The 25,881-nt window shown below is 32.4% G+C and overlaps 1 protein-coding gene across 1 annotated transcript; it reads left to right on the top strand.

The window, feature by feature from the left end:
* The first annotated feature begins 13,666 nt into the window (after positions 1 to 13,666).
* Positions 13,667 to 15,032, top strand: LOC122593204 (E3 ubiquitin-protein ligase RDUF1-like). The gene has a single exon (XM_043765580.1). The coding sequence runs from the start codon at positions 13,878 to 13,880 to the stop codon at positions 14,934 to 14,936; it is 1,059 nt and encodes a 352-aa protein (XP_043621515.1). The 5' UTR covers positions 13,667 to 13,877; the 3' UTR covers positions 14,937 to 15,032.
* Positions 15,033 to 25,881: the final 10,849 nt, after the last annotated feature.

Below are 25,881 nucleotides of genomic sequence, written 5' to 3'. Positions count from 1 at the left end.
TCTACCATCAGCCGCTGATCCCTCCCATCCCGGTAATACATAAATAAATTGCATATCTTGGGAGCAAACCCCTAAGACATTTATAGCAATATCATTCTTTCTTGTTCTATATCTAGGTTTCTCTTCGAGGGGTACCCTACAAGTTATGTGGGTTCCATCTAAAGCCCCTAGACAATTCTACACACGATAAAAAAAAAAAAAGAAACCGTCAATATACCATATCAAGCTAATTGCTAAAAAGCTTAAATATAACTATTATACCTTAAACCACTTCCATCTTTGATCAGTTGAATCTTCAAGAACAGGTTCTGGTTTCTTAAGTAAATGTGAATGCAATCTTATCACCGCGTTACAAACTCGAGTAAAAAGTCTACTAATTGTTTCACCCAAACGATAAAAATTGCAAATAATGACCCGATTCTTAATATTATGGGCAAGCATGTGAAGAAAGATAGCAACTTGTTCATCAACACTCATGTTTCTACTTGCTTTCAATCCACCTATACTCATGAGCATGCCACACAACTTTCTAAAACACCATCAATTCATCCTAAGGTTTGAGATACACAAAGTGTCACTCTGGTAAACATACCTCTCTAATATCGAAGATCGACTAAAACTTAATGAAATGCTTCGAATACATGATTTATTATGTCTATATTTGACCATCAACATACAGACTGTAGTAAAATACCATACAAGTATGCTCATAACTTGGTTCCAAAATGCAACAACTATTTGTTTTCTCCTTTGTCTACGTCGACGTGTTACTAAACTAAGACGTGACATCTCCTGTTCATCACCCAATACATACGAAAACTATCATTTATATATATAATAACATGAAGGAACTAAAAAACTCAAAATATATGATGCCTTGATATAATTTGAAGCATGAGCAATATTAATCAAAACTTCAATTAGTTCATCCAACAATGTCACGGCACAAATTCACAATTAGTATAAATAAATAACAACTAAAAAATTAAATCACCTAGAATATAAAAAAAATGAATAATATGAATTAATATCTATTTGTGTGTGTATACTATATATATATATATATATTATAAAAATTCTCTTTTATTTAAAGAATACCTGATGAAGAGATAAATAGAAAATGAGATGGATAGAGGATGAAGAAGATAGATATGGAATGAAGTCACAAAAAAGAGATGGAGGCATATTATGTTTAGGTGGAAGGATATTTTTTGGGGTATTTTTGTCTTTTGGACATTCAACTAAATAATGGAATCAAATTCCATCACTTATCCCGAAGGATTGTACATTTCTTCAAATGGGGTAATCTTTGCATTCCATAGTAATGACATTCCTTCAATATTTACCAACCAAACACACTATGAGATAGAATTTAATTCCAATTCCATCAAATTCCATCACATTCCGCGAACCAAACACGCCCTTAGATATTCTCAGGATCCTTTCTGTTTCACCCATTAGCCACCACTCCAACAGCACACCACCAAGCCCATTCTTTTATGTCATTGCACTGCCATTTTTTTGTTACCTGGACCGAACCGGGTAACCCAAGGCCCACTTCCATTTTATATTGTATTGTTCTTGAGGCACATGAGGCATGAAAAAAACCCTCATATCTACCGCTTCATAATTCATATCACACATCCTCACACCATTTCTACCCGATCTACCTACATTTAGAAAACCATTTTTCATCCACAATTAACCATTATCGTCCATCCTTATTTCACCATCCTCACCCAATTTCTATCATCATATCCATCATAAATCTAGAACTAAAAAATATAAAAAATTCTCTTAAAATTACTAGTAACACTTTGAAAATACTGGAAATAATTACTTCAACACAACCTGATTCAATTTTTGTTGTTTTTCAGATACTTGTTGCATGTCAGTTCATAAGCTAAATGATAGAAGTTGAAATAGTAGAAATCCAAACTATATGTTGAAATTGTGTTACGTAGATTATTGTCTAGAAGTTTGACTGTAAAAGCAAAGTATCTCACTGATAAAACTTGATTGTAAAAATAATTGCATCTGAGTTCATGTCCTAACTACTTCAAATTAACTAATATGACTGGAAAACACAGTCGATAATGGCATCTATTGTTCCTATGAATCTTTATCGGGCTACTATTGTTAGGATATGAAGTCCTTTTTTTTCCCTTTGCCTTCAAAGCTTGTAATAGTTAATTAAACTCACGACACAGAACTCTATTACAGAACTTTGTCAGATTTTTATCAATCGTTTAGTTTTCTTCACTATATGCAAGCATTGGCTAGCCTTATGTATGTGTTTTTGATTTTGACTTAAGTTTTAATGCTAATTATTGTATTTAGTTAGGGTGAACATGTGGATTGAAATAACTAAGAGTGAAATCTCTATGATCATATAATTTAGTAAGTGTTATTTTATTACAAAATATGTTGTTGTAAGTATTTCTAATGGGTATGAATGGATGTTACTTTTTGTTTATAATCTAGGTGAATGTTATCTTTATGCAAAATCATGTGTTGTAGGTTCTTTTTAATGATAGTAAGATAAGATTTAGTGTATATTGATGACAAAGATTTCAGGTTATTTTTCAATAAGTCAAATATATTGGTTTTCTTCTTGCAAAACACACCTGATTTGATAAAGGCTACAGAAGTGTCCGAGCTCGTCTAGTCAACTCAAACAGAAAGACCCGTTTAAGGTGTTGGCGTGACCACTATCATCGCTTCTGCTAAGTGATATGTTTCAATAACAAACTAAAAAGTGATGAAAGTGTTGGTTATTCACGTTTGTTAACATTTGGTGTTAAATAATGTCATTAATTATTCAATTTCAACACCAATACCAAATGTCAAAACGGACACTTTTATCACTATTTAGTTTTAGTTTGTTGTTGAAAAATGTCACTTAAGTTGAATTGCTACCCCGATGATTGTTGCACTCCATTACCATACGCGGGGCTCTTTGTCTGAGTCGATTAGACCTGCTGAGACACTTTTGTAGCCGCTATGAAGAGTTGATTAGACCGGCTGAGACACTTATGTAGTCGCTTATGTAGCCGCTATGAATACAGGCGTATTTCGTGTAAGGTACCCTATTGTTGTGTGGATCGTAATAAGACGTGATTCGTTATGTCAAGAGTGCGGAATCCTCTTGAGATAACTAGATTGCTATTGTCTTCCGTCGATTAATGAGCAATTAACCAACCCAAGGAGATGCACAAGGCTTATGGTTCGTGTAGGAGATCACACGAAGGAACAATTAACCTTAATTCGTAATTTCGTGAATATCTTCTAAGATTTACCAAACGATTCCAACGATTAATCTAATTCCATAGATTAGGTCTTGTATTTATACTAGTTATGTATTGGATCGTGTGGGCTTAGGCCTTAATCGAAGATTAGGCCCGAAACAATAAACCAATCGACTTGCCTCGTGCTGACGTCAACACGAGGTTGTTCCTTCATACTGATAACGTCAGCACGAGGGACGACCCTTTGGCTCTTTGTTTAGCTTCGTTTGGCTCGTACATAACATCCAATCATCGTTCAAGTGTTCTACGACACTTATAAACCTTGATTCTATGTTCTTGTACCTGCAAAACAATATATAACACACAAACACAATACAAAACATAAACAGATATAATATTGAAGTTCAACTGTAATCATTAAATATCAACACAAGTTCTTATTTAAATGATTACAAACATAGTTTCTAAAACATAGACGATAATCAAATCTATGTTGCGATTGTCACAACGAATCTGCATCTACATTTCGCCGGTAAAAAAGAAGTCAATATTTATTTGACTTGTTGCGAAATAACTTGACTAGAATTTTTATGATCAATATACATTAAAACTTACATCACTCTTAATACCATTATAATAGCTACAACACGTATTTGCAATTAGATAATATTCACTGGGTTATTTACTAAAAGTTACTTCATTCTTACTATCATTATAAATACCTACAACATATTTTGCAAATAAATAACATTTACTAAATTTATATCAAGTTATTGCAATCCACATGTAACGTGTTCAATCAACCTAATAAAAAACTAACAATACTAATCATTAGTAGTAAAACTTAAATCAAAAAACACATTCATAAACACATTGATATAACTTACAAGAACAATTTTTATTTTTTTTAAGAGTTAATTTCACTATATGCCCTTAGGGTATAGTATACCATATCATGTAAGCTTCATATTCACACACATGTCATTATTCATCATCATTTTGTATGAGTGGTCTATCTTTTTTAATGTTCCATTTTTAGTCACTCAATAGATTTCATGTTAACACGGTCTAGTAACAACATGTATTCTGTTTGATAACTTCATTCCATGGCTGCAAAATCCGTATGTATAGATTAGATTAAAGTGAGTGTTATTCTAATCTTTCATGGCGGTATATTTCTTTTCTTACGCTAAAGTCAAAAAATTTTGTCGTCAATTAAGCATCAAACACAACCAATACACCATGTGATGAGTGTCGTTGTATACATCTTGGTTAAAAACACTTTAAAATCATTTTAAGACTTTTGTAAGAATTGTTATTTTTCTTTTCAATTGCTTTTTAGTTATCATCTCATTTATATTAGATTAAGAGAAAATCATGACAATAGCCAAATTTCATTACAATTGTACGAAAATAGCCAAGTTTTTTTGAATTATCGCAAAATAGCCATATAAATCGCAATAATTGAAGAGAATCGCAATACGAGACACAAAATCGCAATAAGAACTTGCCAGAATCGCAAGATCGCTATGCGATTCTGCAAGATCGCTATGCGATTATTGCGATTCTGTTTTTCTTTTTTTTAACATACTAGTTTATTACATGGTCTATAAATAAAAAGCTTCAAATACATAAGAAAACATACTAGAAACATAATACTAAAAATCCCCTAAGTTAACAATCCTGAAAGGAGATGAGTGTGAAGTCGATGTTGATTTCCCTTTGGATTTTGATCTTGATAAAGAACCATACTCTCTCGATGGAGGAAAAGATTTTTGTGATGGCATGGGTGCACTACAAGTTAGTCTTGTATGACCACGTTCCTTACAACGACTGCATTGAACAATTTTCCTCTCTTCACCCTTAGACGGTATACGATCAAGGGTTTTTGTGTCGGCCAGGTAGCCTTCTGTCCATGACTGGTGGCATAACTACTTGTAAGTCATCTGGTATCTCCCATTCAGAAGGATGTGGTATGGGATAGACAATCTCGGCATAAGTCTGTCGATATACTTCTGATGTGTAGCAGTCCATAGCATATATAGTTGAATCATCTTGGTTTAGATGAAGAGCAACTTTTATAATATGGCCACATGGAAAACCAGAAATTTGCCATTTCCCACAAGTACACGTCTTTGCATCAAGATCGACAAGCCCATTCAGCTTATGATCTATAACTTGAAACAATGTATTTTATGATGTTGACTTCACAACACGTTTTGTAATTTATTTTTCAGTCCATGGTGTAACGCGATGTTCCAATGTTTTTATACATTTAAAGAATTAATTTAGTTAGAATATATCACCATTTATAAACGCTTAAAGTAAATAAATATTTTGAAAACATAATTTGATTTACTCACCACTGCACCAATGGCGATAAACAACAACTCAAAACGTCCATCTCTATCTGTTTTGATATGAGTTATTGACCCGGGGTTTTTCAGCTTTAAATTGTGACAATATGCTGGCAGTTGGGCAAACGAATCTTCTGGTGACCCCCTCAACAATTCCAAGGCATAACACTTGGCTCTCCAAGCTTGAGAATATGAGATATTAATCTTGAACCGCACATTCATGTCGGTCATAATCTCATGACCCCTATATATCCTTCTTTTCACAAACATCAACCCAGACGAAAATCCACCCAACACCTTTTTGTTTGTCAGTCTATGGTAAGGGTAAAGTTGGGTTCTTGAACAATTATGTTGATCAATGAAAGTCCTTACTTTGAACATTTCACAACCTGATACCCTCTTCGCAATCATGCACCATGTACAATTCTTATCCTGTCTACACTTTGTTTCAAAACGATCTTTGGTTGATCTATTAACAACTAACTAATAGCCATCTTCCACACACTTCGTATACAAAGCTATCTTCAAATCCTCCTTTCTATCAAAACAATCATCCTTATTTACACAAAGAAATTTTGTGTAACAATCAACATGTATCTTTACCAACTCTTCTTCTTCTGGTATTGGAAGTAATTATGGCATATTCCAGTTATACTCTCGAGGCTCTTTCTTCTTCTTCTTCTTGTCACGTACAATTCCTCTTCTCGTTCTTTTTCGTCTACTACTTCTTCTTCTTCTTCATCATTATATGAATTAAAGAATGGATGTTCAACAGTTTCTTTCACCATCTCCTCTCCTTCATCTTCCTCTCTTTCATTTTTTCCCCCTTCTTCTTCCTCTTCTTCTTCATATTCTATTTTACTTTTACCCCAAACTACATTTGAGTTATCTTCAAAATCAAGGTATTCACTAATATCAAAAGTATTAAAATGACTAGCAACCTCTTCTGTTTTACTTTCACCCTAAACTTAATTCGAGTTCTTCAAAATCAGAGTATTGTGTAACATCAAAGGTTTGATCATCTAAGGGTTATATTCGAAAACTTGCGTTTGGGTCTATATATTGGTTGACATTTGGATTATAAGGGAAATATTGTGGGTTTTGAGAGTATTGGATATATTGTGGGTTTTGATGATAATATGGTGGAATAAAACTTTGTTGATGATGAAACTGTGTTGAAACAGGGGTTGAAACATTTAATTGATTAGGTTGAACAACATACAATGCAACATTGTCTGTTGAAACACTAATATAAGTCATGAATCCATCAACATCTTCATTATCATTTAACAAATAAACTTTTTCCTCTTTCAAATAAGAAAGTTTAAACCCACTTTCGGGCTCTATACTCAATTTTTTTGCAACACGTAACACTAACCCTGTATAAGTTAACTTTTTAAATGAGAGTTTTAGTGAAACAATCATAGGTAATGGTAAATACTGTAAACAACCATTTACATTCTCCCATGATCCTCTAAAACATAAATCTACCCAAACAGTGACCACATTGGATGATGCCATAAGAAAGACTAGACTAAAAACAGTCATGATTTACTCTAAATAACAAATTAATTACTTGTACAAACTAAATAAATAAAAAGCATACCTTTAAATTGGAATTGGGAATTAAATTGGGGAGAGAAATGTGGAATATATTTAGCTAATAATGTTAGAGATAATAACAGATTCAATCAAGTCATATACTGGGTACATTTTATACCAAAATGTTCAAAAAATCTTGGAAAATCTTATCTTCTGATGGATAAAATCGCATAAAATCATATCTTTTCTATGGATAAAATCGCAATAAAACACACAAAATCGCAAAAAGAAAAATATATATATATATATATATAGAATCGCAATAATCGCATTGCGATCTTGCAATCGCATTGCGATTCTGCAAGATCGCATTGCGATTTTGCGATTCTGGCATGTTCTTATTGCGATTTTGTGCCTCGTATTGCGATTCTCTTGAACTATTGCGCTTTATATGGCTATTTTGCGATAATTCAAAAAGACTTGGCTATTTTCGTACAATCGCAATGAAATTTGACTATTGTCGCGATTTTCTCTTAGATTAAAGATCTTTAGACATGCTTAATTAACAAATAGCTACCAAATAACATAAACAAGCAGCGTGGTTTGGATCAGTGGTAAACATCATGACCTCTAAAATCAAAGGTCATAGGTTCGATCCTCATCCCATGCAAAGGTTGGAAGGTTTTTTCTACCATTTAGGTACTTAGGTAGAAGTAAGGTCCGCCTACATCATATCCTCCCCATACAGCATCGAAGTATTGGGGCTCAAAACCCGCGAAAGTCGGCACTAAGCAATTTCTTTTACTCAAGTAGTAGATTAGTTATTGGTTTGCCTTCGGCTGAGTTAAGGGAAATTTTACTTTCCAAAGTTTGGCATGGTTGGCTAGGTTTTTCTCCTCAAGGGTTTATATAGGAATCCATTTGTCGAGTAAAACTCTTAGGGTGAGCCTAATGTAAATAATGTATGTTATATTTTTTGACACATAGGGAGGATTTATGATGTGCATCTTGTAAAACTCGGAAGACATGTTGTGTTATTATATGTTAAAAATATAAATGATTACTCATTATTAGTGCCTGTAGTTTAATACTATATAAAATTTGAAACTACATTTTTATTTTATATTAATTACATTTCTGCCCTTGTATTTTTATGTTATTTATTGTTTATAAAAATTTTTATTCATATATATGTTTTGATTTATATAGTTTTTTATTTATATAGTTTCTTACCGCATGCAACATTAATTCTTATGAGCTATCATACTTATCTGATCCAATATACATTGTAACTTACTGTAGCTTTTAGATGATATTGATTTTATTGCTGAGTACGATGGCGACATTACTAAGCTATTTGATTATTTACATATACTACAACAAAATGGTTAATTATTCACATATTTTTAATGCATATATTCACATTTGTCAAAATAAAATTTTTTTCACATTTGAAATGAGTGTGAAAAAAATAAGTGTTACAAAACAAGATTAAGTCCTCACACTTGAAAGTGTGAACATATTGTTTTAATTTTTCACACTTGAAAGTGTGAATATATAGTCATAATTTTTCACATGTAAAAATGTGAACATTTTACTATAATACTTCACACTTGAAAGTGTGAACATGTTTCTCATAATTCTTCACACCTTTAAGTGTGAAATATCTAATACTATATTATAAAGGAGGACCTCTTTTTTTGAAATTCTCAAAAGATGAATTGAAATACCTATATTGCCTATCTTTTTTATTCATTAATTTAAACATCTCTACCTAATATAACTATAATACCCTTAAATCTCAACTATTCATTTTTCTCTCTTCTCAAATCTCAATCACTCATTTTTTCTCTCTTCTCCATAAATCATTTTATCCCTCTAATTTATTCAAGATCTTTTATCTCAAAAACCGTATATCGATAAACTATAAAAATTGTATAGGTGTTCTTAAAATTTCGTGTTCTTTCATTAGAAATGTCATTCGATATACCTTCAACGAATTTTCAAATTCAAAGGCGTACGGCTAAAGCATTTGGCTATCACACTCTATGCCTTATCACCTCCTATTACCTACCATCCCACCATCTCACCGCTGCAACACGCATGCGCTATCTCTCGTTATGATAAAATGCTTACCATCATACTTCACACTTGAAAATGTGAACATGTTTGTCATAATTCTTTCACACTTTTAAGTGTGAAGTATTATGATAACATGTAGCATTTTTATGTTCACGCTTTTGAAGTGTGAAGATATTTGACTCGACTTTTACAGCACATTTGCCATCAATTTGCCTTCAAGCATCAATATAACTTCCTGTAGCAGTGTAACAACACAATGGGGTTCATGTTCAAACAAGGATATATTATAATATTATTTGCAATGAAAATTTTAAAATATTGAAACAGTGAAATTCTAAATTATAAATTCCCTAGTCGATTCAATGAGAATTCATCCTAAACACCTTAATGTTTGACAACCTTTTTTTTTACAAGTACAGTCCATTTTCTACAATTTGCAGTTGCCTCAAACATTCTAGTAACTTGCTCATCAATGTCGGAATCATCATACTATACAACCTGAAATAACAAGTTTATTTTTATCAATTCCAACTGTAAAAAAGCTACTTAACTAAATCACAATAGTTGGTACAACATAGAAATAAAAATATATATAATTGAAAAGATACGAACACACCTAACGTGTCTTCGATCACCGACCATAAGCATCATTATCAGTCACAAACTCTACATTCAACTCTTCTTTAATCTGTACAAAACCACAATGAACCCTCAACATTTGATCTCCACAAAATTCCCATAATAAATATTCAAACTTTACAGTAAGAAATTAACATATACATCTACATGCCTACATATACTAAAAGATGCTCCAAAACTTGACAGATTGTCAAAATAGTAATAGTCCAGGTATGTTGTTGGTTAACAATACTAGAGTTGAATCTTCAACTTGTCAATTCGATTATGACCATGGATCCGTGATTCATTTCCCATTGATGGGACTCGCTTAGGATCATGGGCCATCTTTTGATATCATTTTTGTAAAACTCTTGATGGTTGTATGCTCCTTGTGCTTTTGTAACTTGTAAACTAAATGTTGGGTTCACGGAATCCTTTTATTTTCATATAGTCTCGTTCTACGATAATTCCATCTTGTGTCATGCTTTTCGGTGCATTTTGAGCCTAGCTCGGGGTGTTACACCTATACACACACAAATCTATACATACATACAAATATATCTGTATCCAGGGACGAAGCCAGAAACTTTACCATAAGGGGGCAAATTTAATTCATTATATAGGTAAAAAAAATTTTGAATATAACGATCAAATTCCGATAAATTTTTATACCGGAAAATAAATAACCATCTAATTACAACCAATATGCAAACCTAAAAGAAGACATAACGAACCAACTACAACTTCGTCGTATAACCAAAAGCACGAAGTATTCACTAAACTTAGACGACCCATATAATGCTATACTGTATCGACTCATCTTCATATTAAATCAATGCAAGATAACAATAATATGTTGTCTAGTGTGAGATTCCACAAAACAAAACCCCCTTTCGGCCCTTCCAATCTATCATCACACTTTCATCTTTCAATCCAAACCAAAAGAAAATAAGAAACTCTAATAATTAGGGAAAATATATATGGATATTTTTATTTAGATCAATAAAATGAAAGTATTACCCGTTGAAGAAGAAAAGATGTATGGAGAAAGAGAATGGAGATTATCTGCTCATAGCTACTATCATATAAAAATTGACATTTGAAATGTGCGATTGAAATTGTATGTCACTGATTAGCGATTGCATATGTATTTTCTTTTTTCTTTTCTTTTTTTGGTGTTGGCAAATTTCCAAATATAGTTTTAAATAAAAAATATTACATTGTGAAAAAATTAGGATGGGGACAATTGCCCCCATGTTGGAGTCGTGCCTGTCTGTATCTATATCTAAATCTATATATACACACAAGTCATAGATACACATATACACACAAATCTATGCATACATATATAAATATATATACACAAATCACAAAGACAGTCAAATTGCGCAAATGGATACACAAATCCATAGTCACAGGAAACGGGTACGAAGCTGAGTTTTTCGTACAGTACACCTCGTACCGAAACGTGGTACGAAATTGTCCCGGACGAAGGCGAAACGCGATCCAGAACGTAAGTATAAGCATACCAGATTTAACGTATCAAAGGCTGAAATTCGCGTTCCAGGAGCTTCGGTTCGCCGTACCGAGTTGATAGAAATTGCGATCCAAACATATTTGTTTGTTTTTCCCGTCAAAACAAAGAGGGGAGAGAGAAAAAGATAATATAGCGGTTGTACGCCTGTAGGTGACTTATTATTTGTCAACTGGGAAAAGTGTTTTAGGTTTGAAAAGTAAGTGGGCTTTTGTTGGGCTGTTACAAGTATTCGGAGGGAAAACCCCCAAGACTCTTCATCTTTGATAATTGAACTCAAAACCTAAGGTAACACAAAGAGTTTTTCTTGATGTCTTGAGAAAAACCTCAATACCTTGGCCGTTACAAGTATTCAGAGAAAAAATCTACAAGACACGTCATCCTTGAGAATCAAACTCAACATCTTAGGTAAACCAGGAGTTTTTCCGTATGTTTTGAGAAAACCCCAAGGCTTTGATTGTTATAATTAAGAATTCGGATGGAAAAACACCAAGATCATAGGCGTTAGCAATTTTAACTTATTTATTTTATCAAATTAACTTTTTAATTGTAGATAGATTCAATTTCCTTATTACACTTAGAATTAAACTCTAACCTTTTGCTTATTATTATAAAATACATTATAACCTTATTTGATTGATTGTTTGTCATTAATAAATTGTCTATTTTTCTTTCTCAATTCTTCAACTCATGTTACTTATAATAAATTATTAACATGAAGACTTCAAAATTTTGAGTTTTTTATCCGAAATCACAAGGTTATTTACCATCATCCACTATGTTTACAACTTCCAATTTTGATGTGATTCTAAAAATTTAAGATAAATTCAAAACTGTAACTAAACGTATATTATATTTATCATTATTGTTTATTATTATTTAGCTTCGATCATCGATTTATATTAACCGCAATTTATTTATACTCACGAATCATGTATGAGCCACATTTGAATTTCTTTATTTATATAGCTATTATACATCGTACGAGTATTAGGATTAATAATAACTATATAAGAAAATTAAATATTAATTTATTATAGTTTTATGGACATCAATCTAAATCTTAACAGACACTCGTACATTGTCTAAATATGTGTTAGGCCGAATATGCAATTGCGGATTGTTAAATTTCAATAAAAGGATAACATTAGGAAATAAATTTCAATCTCTATCTTTACTTTCTAATAAAGCAAATCCCCCTATTAAATATTTCTGTCTTTGAAATACCTTATTTGTCTTTGGACTTTTTTATATATTTTTTTTACGTAACTACCCAAAATCCTTAATAAAGCAGACCGTCTTCCCACTACTGCCACTGCATTGTGCGGGTATCATGCTCGTATAGTATAATTCATATCGTATTTTATGATTTTAAAAGAATTTTTAAACTACTCTTTAAAAAGATATACGTATCATTTCTCGGATATACAACTTTGTACGTGAAATTAAAACTAAGGTAGTCTATAAAAGCACAAATCACAATACTACAATAGAGCCCATGTTTATCATCAAAGGCTAGAATGAGTTTGTTTGTTAAGGCCAATTGCACTATTTTAAGGAAACGTTTGGCTGCATTTAGCACCTATTTCGATTGAGTGTAGTGGGTGAGGGTATTAATTAATAGATATATAGCAATAGCAATATTAAAATTTAAAATGCTTAAAAATTTTCTCGTTTCTTTGTTGGCATAATATTGATGATAGTTTAGTTGACCATCGTTCGTTAGGTACAAATTCACGAGCCATGAATCATCGTTAGCTCATAAGTGGTTAAAGTGTTTGAGTAATTGAGTTATTGCATGCCATTATATATTTATTCTGATTCGTAATTTCACCGAATAATAAATTGTTGCTATTATATATTTCACTCTTATTACTAGAAGCTTTTATACACTATCATTCTGTTAACGTTAGACCTTCCATACTCGATTACCCCAAACACAACAATACGAGAGGTATATCGAAGTAAATGAGCAGTCAAAACTATACAAAATCATCAATCACTAGAATTGAACACCTTTGGTAGAAGCTTTTTTACGGTATTGTTGACAAGTTTTCAATTCAAAAGTACCGAAACACAAATATGGTATCAACCAATACCGAGTACTATAAGTTCGGTATTTGGTATCGATACGATTGCAGCTTTGCTTTTTTTTTATTTGTTTACTTTTTAATTTTCGGTATTACCACCAAACGACAACAAAAACGCTCCTCTCTGTTAGTTTTACTGCCGTTAAAAGCCAGACCCAACCCCAACCATCATCACGCGTGGAAACTTTATGAACCAAATTTCCCCTTACTTTCCTCCATCTCATCAATTCCCATTTCCTTTTTCTTTTCTATACCCCTTCCCCCGCGGGCGCCCTTTCTATATCTATCTATTTCTATCTATACACACACACAATACTCACATCTTCTATATCTATATATCCATATAATAAAATAATTTCACAGATCTCACATTTCATCCTCTATTGGTCAACGCGCTTAAAAAACAATGTCCAGAACGGCGTCGTATTGGTGTCACCGATGCACACGTGTCGTCAGGCTAATTACCGGCCATGCCGTTATCTGTCCATATTGTGAAGGTGAATTCATCGAAGCGGTTGACTCTCACGCGCCTTCTTCACCACCGGAATCTCACCGTTCAGATCTGAGGTTACGCCGTCGTAACGACAGATCTCCGTTTAATCCGGTAATCGTTCTTCGCGGCGGAGAAGACGATATCGCCGCCGGAGATAGAGGTTTTGAGCTGTATTACGACGACGGATCTGGCTCCGGCTTACAACCGTTGCCGGAAACTATGTCGGAGTTTCTGATGGGATCAGGTTTTGATCGGTTACTCGATCAGTTATCTCAGATAAACGGATTTGGCCGGTCGGAAAATCCGCCGGCGTCTAAATCCGCCGTGGAATCGATGCCGGTGATCGAAATCACCGGCAAGGAAATTGAGAGTGAGTTACACTGTGCGGTTTGTAAAGAAGAGTTTGTTATAGGTACAGAAGGACGTGAAATGCCTTGTAAACATATATATCATTCTGAATGTATAATTCCTTGGCTAAATTTACGGAATTCTTGTCCTGTTTGCCGTTACGAATTAGAAACTGATTTAACGGATTCAACTAACAATCTAGAACGTTCCGGAGAAGTTTCTGGACTGACTATATGGCGATTACCTGGTGGCGGATTCGCCGTTGGGCGGTTTTCGCAAGACGTAAGAGGCCGAGTTGTTGGAAATGAGAGAGAGGTCCCTGTAGTATATACCGAAATGGACGGAGGGTTTAGTAACGGATTAGGGACGCCTAGAAGGGTAATGTGGGAAGGAAGAAGGGATAGAGGGAGAGGGGAAGGCGGATTCGGGAGGGCGATTCGGAATGTGGTTTCGTTTTTTGGGAGATTGAGGACGGGGTCGAGGACACGGACGAATTCGGATACGAATGGGGTGTCGATGAATAGAAGTCGGAGTGTATCGAGTTCGGTTTTTCGTAGGATGACTAGTAGAAGAAGAGATAGGACTTGGATTTTTGATGAACAACATGGTTTGTCTAGATGGTAGGATTGAATTCAATTGTATTTTTAATGATTATTGTAAGTTATAATTAACCACAAGTTTTGTACATAAGTTTTGATTAATTATTTATGTTCAACTAAATATGTTGTGAATTTGTTTTTTTTTTTTTTTCCTAATATTTATGTAAGTTCATTCCTTTTAATGTCAGAACATAATCATCTTTACACTTACTAGTCTGGTTTTTGTTGAGGTTTTTTAGCTAAATACAAATGAAATGTTGCCTTAAAGTTGAAAGTTAGATAAAGTCACAAGATTGGCTAGGGTGAGTGTAAGATAAAGTCACAAAAATGGCTACTGTAGTGTGGGGTGGTAATGACTGTGAACACGACAATAAATAAGAGGGTTCATGTTGGGTCTAAACGGATCGTGACTCGTGGACTCGTGGTGACCCTGTGATTTGTATAATCAGTTTGTTAAATGGGTGGTGTTTGTTTGGGTTTTGGCTTTGATAAATGCCTTGACACGTATGTTTAAGTATATGAGGCTTCAGAAATGCAATATACACAAACCATAACTCGCGCATAAGTTACTGGTTAGAGCACTCATAATGGGTTTTTCTTAACGTTACATTAGCGTTACATCATCGTAAAGTTAGAGCACGCTTATTTTAAAGGTTGGGTTTCGATTGGTTGATTCAAGCCGGTCAACCTATCATCGTTCCGAACCCAAACACAGCATAATTATCTTCTGATCAGTATTCAATAAAAGATGCCATAAGCCATAAATTTGGTAAACTTTGCCATTGATAGTAGGTTCTTATTCAATTTAGAATAGTAGTGACAGTTTTTAAATTTTATGCTATAATTATTGATACAAACAGGCAAATCTTTTATTGGATTTACAGTGGAAAGGTTGAAGATGATTGGCAGTTGGTAACACTTTCCAGAAAGTAGAAATGTGCAGGAAGGAATACAGGAAAAAAGCTTGTCTTTGTGTATCTGTTTCTTTCTTCTGCTTCTCAGCTTTACTTTATTTAATGTTTGTTTTTAGGTTTGGTATATAAAGTTTTTTCCCTTTGTTACTTTTGCAAGCACAAATCTATACTTTTCAAATGATATTAATTTGAAAAGATATGTAACCATAGAAAATTAAAAATGCTTTGTTATAGAAGGATTCGGGAAAGAGAAAATAGTCTAAATAACCAAAAACCATATTCAATATATGAAAATACACAATTTTTTTCTAATTCACCAAAAATACCCATAAAATCGCAAGACCGCAAGGAGGAGATGCGGATCACAAGGACACTTTGCGATTCTCAAGCAAGGCTTGCGATCCGCAAGCAGTTCTTGCGATCCGCAAGCAATGCTTGCGATTTTGACTTTTTTTGACTTATGGATAAGATTTTTTGTGAGATTTTCTTGACAATTTTACTTATGGATTAGTAAAAAAAAAAATAAAATCGCAAGCCTTCCTTGCGGATCGCAAGGAGTCCTTGCGATCCGCATCTCCTCCTTGCGGTCTTGCGATTTTATGAGTATTTTTGTATATTGAAGAATGTTTTTTGTTAGTTAGGCTATTTTCTCAAAATATATTCAAATGTGATTTTTTTTCAAAATTATATTTTTATTAAAAACAAAAAATCGTGTTTTTCAACTTAAAACTAAATGCTGAAAAACTCATTTTGCAATTTTTAAAATATTTTCAACTTTAGATTGAAACACTTGTATTTTTTTTAAAATGAAACTAAACAAGTGAACATGTTTTCAGAATTTTTAAAGGGCTTATTTACATGGAAAATGAAAACGGAAAAGTTAATTTATATATATGTATATATAATCTATATAAAACAGTAGGAATCCAAGCTATCTAAACCATCCTCTTTAACTTATAGCTATTTTTAATATATATATACCCAAAATAAAATAAAAGTCAAATTTTTTTCATATTTATCAAATCAAATCTTATCAAAAAACAGATAGTTATTTTTAAACGTTGTCACATAGGATTTATCCTATGTGGCATCTCCATGTATTTTTTCAATATATATATATACCCAAAATAAAATAAAAGTCAAATTTCTTTCATATTTATCGAATCAAATCTTATCAAAAAACAGATGGCTAATTAAATATATTAATATTTTGATCTGGACGTGTATCTCATAACAATAATAACTTTATAGATTTCATTGCATATTGGATATTTTTTCTCTCTATAAACTTTATGGTAAAATACGTATAACAAATAGTGCATCTTTCAAATAAAATTAGATCTATATAATGTTGTTGTAATTATTGAGTTATTTATTAGTCAAACACAATATTAATTCTTATAATTTATAATTTGTCAAATATAATAATATACAATCAAAAACTCACTTTCTTAAACATCTATTTGAAATAGCCGCACATGGTGCGAGTAAAAAAAACGCTCGTATATATATATATATAATCGATGACTAAACGCACCATAAAATTTTATTAAAGATTATTTTCAATTGTACTTTTGTTTTAATTCTACTTATTCAAAAACTATTGTTAATAAAACAAAAAATCTACTGGTTTAGAGCTAGCACGCTTGTTTCTTTGTTTGTTAGGTCTTGCTTTGGATACGTATATATTCTATTTTGTGGGTCTCATTATAACGACAGGATGAGGAAAATATAATTCGATAATGCATTTCTTACACTTGATGTCTAAACAATTTGAGAGGAGAATTATAAAAACGATCAAAATTTGATAAGTTTATCCTTTTTACCATATAGTTAACGATAGTGACCTTATCCGGAAATGCTTATTTTTTTCTCTTCTATGACAATATCATTAAGCCCAAGACTGACAATACTAAATCTAACGGAAACGTTATCTGGAACTGACGGGAAAAAAATAAATAAACAAAAAGAACATGTTAAACTTTATCTTGATCTTGCAATTACGATCTATATAGAAAAAATGTCAATCAAATACATTATTAAAATTTAATCAAAATAAGAATATTTAAACATTTATGCTAATTTAAATTTTATAGCAATATACTGTAAAATGGGGAAAAAAAACTTTTCATTGTTGATGACAGTCACAGCCGACTTCAACGTGTAAGTGGGTCAAGCAATTGTTTTGAGCCCCCCATAGTACAAGACCTCTATTTTTTGTATAGTGGACTTAATGTTTATAATACTTGGGCTAATGTTATACCAAATACTGTAATAAGAAATAAGCCCTAACTTTTGAAAAAAAGAAATAAGCGGGGGGCATAAAAGAAGGGAGACGAGGTAAGAATTAAATAGCCGCTAAAAAAGGAAGTGTTGACAGCAACACAATGTATAAGGCAGAAATGATCCTTCATCTATCTTGTTTAAGTTCATCAAAAAACTTGAACCGACTCTGATAACAATGCATACTTATCAAAGCTCTTAGACTTTGACGAAAATAAAGTGGTTGGTGATTGATCGAGAGAGCATAAGACGATGGGTTTCTCTTTGAAAGGACCTGGCGATTTGTGGTTATTGATTATGCTGAATGAGACTTGATGTTTGAGTGTTTGTACCCGTTGAAATTAGGGTAATTCATGTATTTGACTTTTTTTTTTTAAAAGCAAGGTAATTCATGTGTTAAGGCTTTGCCATGTATGATAGGCCTGGTCTTGTAACATGATCCATAAAGAATAATGAGTTATATACCCGTACAATACGACGATGATGATGGTGGTGACGCGGGGTGGTGGAGGTGGTGATGGTGGCAATGACGGGTGGTAGGGACGGATATGGTGATAACTGTAAGGGGGTGATCCCTACATAACACAATTTTGCCATACACAACAATACATGCATCAGACAGTTGTACTGTACAACCTTTTAATACATATATTGTTGTGTATGGTAAAATTGTGTTGTGTAGGGATTATTTCTCTAATTGTAAAGGTAATTGATCTTAAAGTATGTAGTGTAATTATTTTAAGGATTGAGATATTTTTTTGTAAATTATTTCATTAAGGATATTATAAATATATTAGGTGAAGATGTTTATATTAAAGAAGATGACTATTTTAGATAGGTTAATTCCTTATTTGAGATATTTGGGGGGTGGGTTCCTCTTTTATAAGGTATTAATATGTTATGTTATATATTATATTATAGATATAGATTATAAATTTAGAATATAAAAAGAATTAAACTTTGTCAATGCTTGAGCACCAACTTTACATGTTGGAGGTCTCGAGTTCGAGACATAGGAAAGACATTTAAAGGATTTTCACAAATAAAGTCATCCAGTAAAGCAGATTTGGGTCTTGCAGAGGGTTTTACCCCAATTAAATGTCGTGCCTTTGGGCGGTTTAGTTGAGGGTTTCTCCTTCTACTAGGTATTGAGGGTGAGGAGGCTCTCTAGTGCGGACCCGGTTAAGACAACGTAAGCTAGATTCCCTATTGCGAGCAAATGATCCACTTTCAAAAATTAAAATTTGTCAAGGTTTTGGTTTTGGGCTCTTAGCCCATGCTTCATTAATAGTCTATGACCATGGATGTATGAGGACCCGGTCCACCTGAAAATAAATCCAGACAAGGATTGAATGTCAATATATTATGTTGTTGTCCTCGAGCATGTTGAACGACATACATAGCATATAAAATTAGATCAATTAACAAATGCATTTGTAGTTTTACTTGTAGGTTATCAGTTTGAACTTTACCGTTGATATTTTTGTGAAATTTTTTCTTGGAGAGCCACTCAATAATAGTAGACCCAATTAATATAATATAGTTTACCTTACGTGACATCAGTTTTTGGACAGGCACTCTGTAATAGTTCATACCCGATTAAGATAAAATAATCTACTTAAGTGATACAATTTTTTGAAGAGTCAGTAGTCAAGCCCATATACATGTAAACAATTTTGGTTTAGAGCCGGATAACCCGGGCCCAAACCCGACCTGTTCCAAGCCCGGGGTATGCTACACCCATCCTGGTTTAGGTTTCACTTTCTACAACTTTCGGGTTTCTATTTTTTTTAGGGGGGCAGCATGTTTTGGTTTAGGCACATGTACATCCCAAATATTCACTCTAAGCTGGTTTTTATGACAAAAGTATCTATGGCGCGTTTATTTTTCTTGTATCATTTAAGCAAAATTTATATAAAACTTTAAGTTGTATTTCAAGGTCATGGACTACAGATTAAAAGCCCTTCACTCTTTTGGGCCTTTATCATGTATCATGTTGTTTGCGTAAAGGGTTCACGGGCCAACCAGCATGTCCTCTTGAAACAACTTTTCAAGTATCAAGTATCAACCAGAGGTGTAAAAAAAAAACGGTTAACCTAACCAATCCGTTCAAAAACTGGTTAACCTAACCGGTTACTAACCGATTTGTACTGTATCGGTTATAGGTTATTATTAACCGTAGTTTAGTAACCGATCATCACTTTCAAAACAATAATTGATTATTAACCGGTTAACCATTAACCGGTTTTTTTCAATAATATTAACCTATAACCAGTTAACCTATATATTATTAATAATATTTATATTATTTATATTATTAAATAAGTAAGTGGATATTTATATATTATTAAGAATCGGTATAGTTTTCTGCTTCAGTTAATAATAACCGAAAATAGATTAACCTATTTGGTTAACCATTTTTTTTAACCGTAATCGGTTACCCCGGTTAAGGTTTTTTCGTATACTAACCGGTTATTAACCGTTATAGGTTAACCGTAATTGATTATTTTTTTTTAAAAAAATTAACCAATTTCGGTTACTAAAAAAAATAACCGGAACCAGTTAACCTATTTTTGCACCTCTACTATCAACTATGTTTTACTGTTTAAGGCTCTTTTACACTAATTTCGATACTTTTATAAAAAAATGCAAAAATATACTAATTAGGAATACATCAAATGATATATAGGAAAAACAAATAGAACATAATTGTCACGTTACCAGCTACTTAACCCAAAATCCAGTTTATGTGTATGAGCTTTTGAAACAAAGATACTGAATGAGTGGATGAGAAAAGTATTTTTTTACATATTGCAGACGCTCGAGTCAAACATAAGTTTCTATAGAGAGTATAGATAGTAATAGGGTTTTACTTCTTCTCACAGTCAATCTTTGGAAAAGAATTTTTTTTTTTTTTTTACAGACATTCTCTAGGGTTTGTTTATAAGATAACTTCAAATAGAAGGTTATTTTTTACATCAAAGATCGAAAGTGAGTTTAACTAAATAAAAGGGTATACGGCCATTTAAAAGATATTAACATTAATTTTGTTAACTATTACGGAAGAGGGACTTTCTTTGTTAAGAAAATGTAAGGCCTCTTTCAACGGCTTCGACTCCATCTCTCCTTCACCTTGTCATCATGGAAGCCGTTGGCACGACTTCATCTTCATGTTTTGTCGTGGATCTTTGTCGTAAGGAGGAAGAAGTGGAGTGGGGGCTCTACTGGGGCCAAATGCATTCTTTTTTACTGTTTTTTTTTTAAAATTTTTTTAATGAAGATGAAGGAAAGTAAATGGAGGTGGGTCCATAAAATTAATCTTTTAATAGCACGGTACTCGCGTGATGCGGCGGTGGTCGTGGCGGTGACGGTGTAATGGTTGGACGACTATTGGTGGTGGAGCAGCGTTGAGTTTGTGTATATAAGGTTAATGAACATATTTTTAATGATAAAGAATTGGTAGTGTAATTTAATCATTAAATGTTAGGAGGGTAGTGTATGTGAAAGTATTTTAAGGCCTGCTAAGTGAAAAATGTTATATATTTTCAACATTTCCAAAAATAAAGAGGGTTGTTCTTTTTATAATGTAGTATAGATATAGATTATTTTAGATGCTATAAGGTAAAATTTTCACCAGATAAATATTTTTTTTTTTAATTTGCTGCGAAGTAAATTGTTTATGGAGTATGTTTCTTCATACATAGATATATGTGTTTGTACCAATAAAAAGCTTTTTTTTAGCATATGTATGTTTATGTTTTATTTTTGTGTTAAATCGATTGTTTTAATTAGTGAGAAAAAAGTGTGATAGAAGTGAAGAACATCTGTTATTAGCAGAAATGTGTCATACTGTCATGGCTAATGAAATGAGAAATTGATGACGAATAAGTGATGAATAAGTCACTATTAGGAAAATTTTAATATCTATTACCAACTAATTTTAGAGAGGTACTGCTTTTTATCTTTTGGACCAACCATTATAAAGACATAACGAATTCACCAATTAGATATATTAAAATCATGTAAATACATTATCTGTTTTTTCATAACCTCACAAATATAAATCAAACTTAACATGGTATGTTTATATTACCATTTTCTATGACCAATGCTACCAATGAGTGTGCTTATGAATAGTGAAGGAGACCAACTTGTTTTTTTCTTACATTAAACTAGATTATTACCCGCATGATATGCGGGAAACATATATAATGAATGACATGTTAAATTTATATAATATCATAAGTTGATAAATATTTATGCCGATAAATATTAAACCATTAAAAAACATGAAGTTAAATTAGTGGTCGTTAAAATCCCGGTTTAAAGTGATCACACCATTGGAAAATGGATACGTCTTCGTTAAAGATCTCGTTATGTAAGGTTTTCGTTTTGTTTGGATGTCTTTCATGTATCCGAGTATGTCTGTATTGTCATTGTGTTTGTGATTTAATGTTTTCGTTGAATAATTTAGTTATCCACTAAAATTATTAAGCAAATTTTATTATCAATCTATACTATACATCGTATATTGTGCTAATCTATTCATAATATCTTTGCGATTTTCATACAATATTCTTTTGATATATAAATATGATAGTTTACTATAAATTCCGTATATGTTTTTTAGTTTTTTAATAACATAAAATTCGTTGAATAATTATTGAAAAGTATGTCAATCTGTGCTTCGCACCGGCGTAATCTAGTGTGTGTGTGTATACATATTATATTATCCGGTTTTTTAATCCGGCTCGATTGATCCGACCGCCGAACAATGAAATGGTAAGAAGGTTGGTTTAACATCCGGTTGGTTATCAAAACTTTGAATTAAATATAATAAGATACTAATGACGTAAAACTAAATGTTTATAACTTATATTTATTTATTACGTTATATGATAAAAATTCTAGAACTTATAGATTAATAAAAACGTATTACATTAAAACATGAAATTTTGTTTTAAAAAAGACAAACTTGATTTTAAATATGAAAAATAATGTAAAACGTAAATAATATTAGTTTCCATAATTGTATCATTAAATAACAATAATTATTTTGTCTATAAATTTATATAAGGAAATAATAATTATTTAAATTTATTAAATAATAATTAAATCTAAAAAGTTAAAAAAAAGTATATGACATCAGCATTTTGATCTAATGGTTTAATTAAAAGTTAGACTTTATCCAAAGGTTCAAACTTCTCTATTTTTTATTTAAGGTTTCTCTTTTATATATATTTAGGAGAAAATTTCATTAGATCACTCTGTGGTTTGCTATTTTATCATTTTTTTACCCTGTCGTTTGAATTTATTATTACTTCACCCTGTGGTGACTTTTTGCTTCATTAGAACCCTCTCACTTTAACAGCTGTTAATTTAGATCCGTTAAGCCCCTCATGTGCATCGCACATGAGGGCATTTTAGTCTTTTTCACCAAAAACACATCTCTTTCTTCTCCATCTTCTTTTTGTGTTCTTTATCAGATCTAGGAACTCTTTCCATTACCAAAACAAACACCTCTAAACTTAAACCTAAACCCAAAATACCAAAACAAAAGATAGACACAAAACCTAAAACATACAATACATAACACCACATTCTATACACACTCGCACTCGTAGCAACAGCAGCAGCTAGAGATCAGAGAAAGAAGACCACATCAATTAATAAGAAAAGAAAGAAAGATGATTTTTACTCTTTTAGTACCTTTATGGCTTTATCTCGTAAGAAGAAACCTAGTTCTGAACCTAAATTACAACACAAATATATATCTATCTATCTATAGCTGCTGTTTTGGTATATACATATATATGATATAGATTTATATATAATCCATCCATCTATTTCTTTAATTACAAAAAGTAGTTTCACGACAACCAAAAAATCTCAGAGACATTAATTTGCGTTAATCAAAGCAACCTCATACTCACAAGCTCAAAGATCTAATGAACCAGAAGGGTTTTTCGCAACGACGTAACTAATTTTCCGGAAGCCATGAATGAAGATTAGTGGTGGTAAAGGGTTAATTGGAAGTTTATACATCGTGGGTTTCTTTGGTCAAATTAAAAGTGGTTTTTGTCTCTTTTGGCTGCTCCCCTACGTGACTATCCAACAATAACTCTAGCCTTCAATTAATTTGGCAGCGTATTAAATGTGGTGCGTCGGTGGTGCAAGTGGGGGTAGTGATGCGGAGCAGCGACTTTAAAGGTGGTACGTTAACGGCGGTTTGGCTTTTGGCGATATGGTTGCCCACTGAGATAAGGCTGTGATGGTGATGTTGATGATGATAATTGCGGCAGTTCATGGTGGTGGATGATGAAAAAATTGCCGGCGATGTCATCAAGTTAGAGAGAGAGAGAGAGTACAGAGAAAGACGGATGGATCTGAATAAAATTATAGATATATAGATATAGATAGATATATTTTTGTGTTGTTATTTAGGTTTTGATTTTGATGTTTATGAAATATTTATGGATTTTATTTTTTTGTGTTTGGATTTGGGAAAAAAGGTTGAGTTGAATCTAAAAAAAGAAGATGGAGAAGAAAGAAAGGGTGTTTTTGGTGAAAAAGACTAAAATGCCTTCATGTGTGATGCACATGAGGGGCTTAACGGATCTAAATTAACTGCTGTTAAAGTGAGGGGGTTCTAATGAAACAAAAAGTCACCACAGGGTGAAGTAATAATAAATTCAAACCACAGGGTAAAAAAATAAAATGGTGTTTTGTTCAAAGACAAATCGGATAAATGACTAACACCCCAATTTTGGTGCGTCCATATCGGGTTGTAAATCTGGCGATGCCCTAAAGGGTTTGCTCTTTCTTGTTCAATGAGTATAATATTGTTTAGACCCGCCTACAACATTTCTATGTGGCAGGATTTAAACACATGACCCCTTAAGAATAAACCACAAATGGTACGTATTTAATATAACAAACTTGTAATCAAAGTCAACATATTGCTTTTATTAGCGCTGCTTTAGATTTCATCCATCTTTATTTTTGATTTATCTTTTGGTAACACATATGTATTTTAGCATGAAACAATTTCTTATAAATTAATTAAGTATTACCTTGGAGCATTCACATCGTCTCACTCATCATCAACCTAACACTAGCCCTGTGAAATCCCCATTAAGCGATACATCAGAAAAATCCTCTATCACCTCTAATTCCATACAAGATCCCTAATAAATCACTAAAATTTGCTCTGCCATCGCTACATTTATACAACATCTTCAATACATCACTAACGAATTACTAATATAGGACTCACTTATTTTTGAGTTCATATATTGTGTGTGTGAGTAGAAAGAAATTAAAAAAAATTGCATGATTCATTCCTAATTAACCATTAGTTGATGAGTGAATAATGAATCACACTTAGGCCCCTCCCACTTATTCACTTCTTCCCTACTTTCATAGTTGTCGACTCGTAACTTTTAACTCGACTTGAAAACATGATTTTTTAACTCGTGACTCGGAATGTGACTTGATTCGTAAGAGTCAGGACATTTTTAAGTGCTACATAATATAGTATAATTATATATATGTGACGTCTTTAGAAGCAAAATATAAGTTCGTTATCTTAATAAATTTACCAAAATATTACATATTTAATAGTTTTCAGACATGACTTACAATTTATATCCAAATTCGCAATAAAATGATCAAAACTACATAAATAACCGTAAAATAATGTAGCAAATTAAGTATAATATATAATATATATCCATAATACAATAATTATAAGTTCGCGACTCGTGACTCGGT

Source organism: Erigeron canadensis, chromosome 3 (genome assembly GCF_010389155.1).
Source record: "Erigeron canadensis isolate Cc75 chromosome 3, C_canadensis_v1, whole genome shotgun sequence".
Lineage (NCBI taxonomy): Eukaryota > Viridiplantae > Streptophyta > Magnoliopsida > Asterales > Asteraceae > Erigeron > Erigeron canadensis.
Note: the sequence above shows the minus strand (reverse complement) of the source record. Positions and strands in the feature narration are given on the sequence as shown.

Bases quoted from the DNA above. Each gene is read 5' to 3' on its own strand.
- LOC122593204 (XM_043765580.1), top strand. From the start codon at position 13,878: ATGTCCAGAACGGCGTCGTATTGGTGTCACCGATGCACACGTGTCGTC.